The 5,184-nt window shown below is 35.5% G+C and overlaps 1 protein-coding gene across 1 annotated transcript; it reads right to left on the reverse strand.

Annotated features, from left to right (window-relative positions):
* Positions 1-2,855: 2,855 nt before the first annotated feature.
* Positions 2,856-4,866, reverse strand: LOC21403812 (aspartyl protease family protein 2). The gene has a single exon (XM_010089560.2). It carries the CDS (start codon positions 4,649-4,651, stop codon positions 2,957-2,959), a length of 1,695 nt encoding a protein of 564 aa, XP_010087862.1. The 5' UTR covers positions 4,652-4,866; the 3' UTR covers positions 2,856-2,956.
* Positions 4,867-5,184: the final 318 nt, after the last annotated feature.

A 5,184-nucleotide genomic window follows, 5' to 3' on the forward strand; every position in this document is an offset into this window, starting at 1 on the left:
ATACAAGTATTCAACATTTAATTCATTCTTCAGAGCTAAATAAATAAATAAAATAAAATCACCTAATACAATATAAAGAGCCATTTGTTTTATAACTCAAACTCAAATTATTTATTTTGTTACAATATTTTTCTCTTAAAAAAATTTAAAATTTAAATATTAAAATTTAAAATTATGATAGTCTTCTAAATTTTTCAAATACGAAGTTGCATGAGCTTCCTTAGGGACGAGAAAGTCCAATATAAACGTTTCCACCGGTAAAGCCAGGTTTGAGTTTGACCACGTGACGAGATCACCATATTCTTGACCAGAAGTCAAATTTTGATTTTTTTTTTCTCCCTCTCTCTCTCTCTCAAAAAATAAATAAAAAAAATAAAAAAAAACTTTTGGAATGGTTGGTGGAAATGGTCCAGTCCATTTCACCGCAAGACCCAAAACGCACTTTTCAGTTTACATCAGCATTAAACAGGCAGGAAGGAACAGCTTGCTTTCCAAGCGATGGAATGAACAAGTCCCATTATCAGCCGACACTATAATAAGTCCGTTTGAAATTAATTTTTAATTATTTTTTAAAACATTTTTACATTTCTTAAAAATGCATAAAAATAAAAATACTCTGCGAACCATATTTATTTAGTAAATATTTTAAAAATAAAAATAAGAAACAGTAAAAATAATTTTTGTGAACAAATTAAAAAATGATTGAAAGTTATTTTTCCTTTATGTTTTTATTTTTTAATACTTATCAATAATGTTATAATATATTAATTAATAATTATAATCAAACTCGATTTCACTTTTTTATTATACGCAAAACAATCTCTTAAAAACTAACCAAACGTAATTTCACAATCAATCTCAAAATAATTCTAAAATCGATCTCATTTTTACTTTTATACTAAAAATAAAATCATTTTAAAAATGTTACTAAATGGATCCAATATGCTTCTACCCTTGTTTTTCCTTTCTATTTTTCATTGAACATTTTTTTTTTTCAAAAACAATAAGATTCGGTCCCATGATAAATGAGACGATAAATCGTCTTTCACAGTTATGCCATGACCGCCATTGGTGGTAAAGAATGGAAATTGAACTATTGAAATTGAATTTTTGAAGGGGGGGGAAAAAAAAAAGAAGAAAAAAGTTCCACTAGCCAAGGAGGACGCCAAGGCGGCAAGGCATACCTATCAATTATCATCAATCGGTCGCCTTGGAGACACCAAAACCATGACTTGGCATTAAATGTTGGTAGATGAATGAGTATGACAATGAGTCGTTGCTAAACCAACATTTTGATTTTTGACACGGCTGCGAAGAAAATAAAAGAAAAGATAAGATGATGAAAGACTAATGTTCTTCAACCTCATAATTTAGCAGCTCATTATATTGTCAAATGACATTATAGAATAATTTAGTATCACATCTTGAAACATAACATGTAAATTTGATCTTATTAGTACCATAACATTTTACCAATAAATATACGCATAATTGATCTTTTATGATCCTTAAAGAAAATTCAAAAGGTTTATTTGTAGCTTTCACATAAGCATGGATCAAAGAACTTAAAATAAAACACATATAAGAATAACGTCACAAGGCATGACTAGTTCAAAGAAACCTTTGCTTCATGTAGTTTATGTAGAAAACGACAGTTTGAAGCATCAATTTTTTAACCGAAAATAGGCCAAGAGTGATGCTTGAACCAAGCCCTCAACCACCAGGATCAAGATTTGAACAAAAACATCAGCTGTCGTTTGTTAAATGATGAAACTGGGTGGTATTTCATGGGATTTTCTTGAGGTAAAAGGTGATTGAAAAAGGTACTACTATTGATTTTTTTTTCCCCTTAAGTGTCCTATTGAGTTAAGTGGAGTCTAATTACTTTGTATTTTTTTCTTTTTTTTGCCTGAGTTCAATCTGGATATTTTTTTTAATAGGAAAATAGAAAGATTGAGAGACATTTTTAGTGGATTCTATCTTTTATTTATTTTCTAATTATAATGATATTTTGCAATGACAATTAGATGTAACTCTTGCATTAAGAGTAAACAACTACAAATAATGTTTTGTTGTGTTCATTTTTGTTCTTCTCATTTTGTTATTACATCGAATAGTGAAAACTAGGGATTTTAATTCCCTACACTTCCTCGAATCCCTTAGATGATTATCAATCAAGTTAAACTTTACTTGATTCCTTTAGTGTAAAATGATGAAGAAAAGAAAAATATCACAGAAGGTTAAATTTGCACTTTTAAATACGTATTTGTGTTTAACAAAAGAGACAAGCTGATCAAAGCCCTAAACAATTGACTCAAATTCTTTGGTTTCATATTCAGTCTTTAGGCCACAAACCTAACAGTTGACCATTTGATATATTAGAATATTATATTCAGCGCAGACAACAACACAAGTATATTTATGAGAATTATAACATAAAGTCTGGCACGCGTTACCAATAAGAACGAACACGAATTGGAGATCAATTTGAAACCAGGAAATTATGCATCAAACCTCCAAAGAGTCAATGACACAATGGTGATATCGTCTATCTATCAGCGAACTTGAAAGCAGAATACAGAACAAAAGCAATACAACCAGCTAATAACTTTTTTTTTTTCTATTTGTAGAAACTAGAGACAATTATAACTTGACTCGTCAATCAACTAAATATATACAGTTAACAACAAGTATAAAAATAATGCATTGATATTCCTTTTTAGACTACATCATGTTGTTTTCTTTATCGGTATATAATCACCTTAGCTTGAACAAGGGGAAAACCAATGAATCTAATTTGGTATCTGTGAAGAAAAAAGAAAAAAAAATAAACTCAAAAAGAAAAAGAAGAAATAGAAAAAAGAAAAAAATGTTCCTCTTCAACCCCCATGTTTACACTTCATCTTCAACCATACAATTTCTAACCAAGAATTTTATTTTTTAACTTTATGCTTTGCTAAACATCAGCACAGTTCCTTGGGGCATATCCCAGCCTAGACTTGTTGGTGTCATAGAGAATGTGGAAATTCTGCTGCTGGTAATTCCCAATGATGGAGAGAGCAGAAGCAGAAGTATTCTTGAACGCCAAACAAACAACTTCTTGTGGATCAACCTGGATAAAATAATTCTCAACTGGGAAATTCCAAACACCCCCATCAGAAAACAAAATCCCAAAATCAGGAAGCTCAATGTTCTCCACTCCAGACACATTGTAACAAAGATCCAAAGGAAAATCCTCTATTTTGACCAATTGATACCCTTTAACTTTCTTCAAAAAGGCTTCTTTGATAACCTGATAAGCAGGATCTTGGAAATAGCTCAGTGTAGTACCTGAATCTATGATTGTCCCGCCATAACCTTCTGGTGACAATTTCCAAGTCTCCTCAGGAATGTTCAAAACTTCTCCTCCAACCAAAATGTATTTAATCTCGACGTAGTAGAATGTATCGACTGGATTCTCTTTCCCGGCGACCAGAGCTGTGAAATTCAGCTCGGGGCGGCTCAACAAGTCCTTGTCCTCGCCAAAAATCAGCTTGCTGCTAACGTTGGTGTCACTATTCCTATCCACAAGACAATATGAGAAGGAGTGACCATAAAGAGATTGAAGCTGAGATGAAAATGAAAGAGGCCCTCTCCCAAGTCCCAGCAGCCCTGCAGCCCCTTTGAACAGCCCTCTATTCCAATGCCCGCACCCAAACATGACGTTCTCCACGCGGCGAAACTCCGCCTTCCCGGTGGCCCCGGTGGTGAGATTGACGGTGAAAGTCTCGACCGCGAAGTCCCCGGTCGTGTTGGAGCTATCACCGTACCAATAGTAGTACGGACATGATTGGGATTCGGATTTGCAAGGCTTGGGAGGGTCAGGGGATGACACCAATTGGCAGCGGGGATCACGGCAACTTATGTTCCGAAAAGATGTCGACTCTTTGGGGTCATAGTACGGACCATTTTGCTCAAAACAATCATGGCATGGAACACATTGAATCCAATTGAGATCACTACCGGTGTCAAGTATCAAAGAGAAGTGTTTTGGAGGTGTACCGATAAAAACGTCCATGAAATACTCTCCGGAGCCGAACCCGACGCCGGACTCCAACGTCGCCATGAGCCGCCCCGCGTAAGACTCCGGCAGCTGCGCGACGACAGGACTAATTGGCTGGTTCGCTTTCTTCTGAACCTTCTTGTTCTTCTTCTTCTTTAGCCTTGACACGTTGCTTTGATTCTTCTTCTCAGTCATCCTCTTATGAAGAGTCTGAATTCTTGCTATGTCCCTGATTGTGGAGCTTATCACGGACTTCTTCGGCTCGGATTCGCCGCGCCGGTTTAGGTGGAGCTTCACCGCTTGTTTGTTTTGCTCCAGTGATAAAACTGAAGAAATGTTTATTCCTTCGTTGCCGTCGTCGTTGTCGTCGTAGCCCTCGTTGTCATCGAATTTCGAATTGGATTCGGATTGTTTGTCGTCGTTTGAGGTTGCGAGGCTGCAATCGGAGGTCACCGACGACGAGACGGCATTGAAGCTCATGTGGTCGGGGAATTCGATGCCGGGGAGAGAAGAGCCGTTTTTGTTGTGGTTTCCAGCAATGGCTCCGATAGCCGCCACGGAGAAGATCACCAGAAGAATTATTACAGAAGATACCTTGAAGAAACACATGGTGATGAGCTTTTCTTCTTGTTTGGCTACTCGGAAAATCCTACATCAATGGGGAAAATTCAGAAGCAGAAACGACGAGACCACGGAAAAATCAGGAAAAAGTCAGATTTTGCTCCCCAAAGAAAAACCCAGAAATTTCAACTAAACCGAGTGAAACAAAAAAAAAATAGATAAATTTTTGTTTTGAAGCACAAAAAAAGAAGAAACCCTGAAACTGGTTCTGGGACTTAAAAAGAAATAAATGAAAAAGGAAAAAGTTTTTCAGGTGTTGAAGTGAAAATAAGTCTGTTTGGGAGATGGGAAAGTATTTATGAAGAAGAGGTAATTATTACAAGGCGAAACGAGGAAGAGAAGAGAAGTGTGTTCGTGTTTGTGCTTACAATTCAGTGTCAAAGTCTTTGAAATCTATTTTACTTCAAAATTGGTAATAGTTGTTCAAAACGCGGTTTCAACCAAAACATAAAAATAAAAAACACAAAAAAAAAAAAGAAAGTGACGATTTTCCTTTTTCGTTTTCGTTTTCTTTTTTAATC

Source organism: Morus notabilis, unplaced genomic scaffold (assembly GCF_000414095.1).
Source record: "Morus notabilis unplaced genomic scaffold, ASM41409v2 Scaffold409, whole genome shotgun sequence".
Lineage (NCBI taxonomy): Eukaryota > Viridiplantae > Streptophyta > Magnoliopsida > Rosales > Moraceae > Morus > Morus notabilis.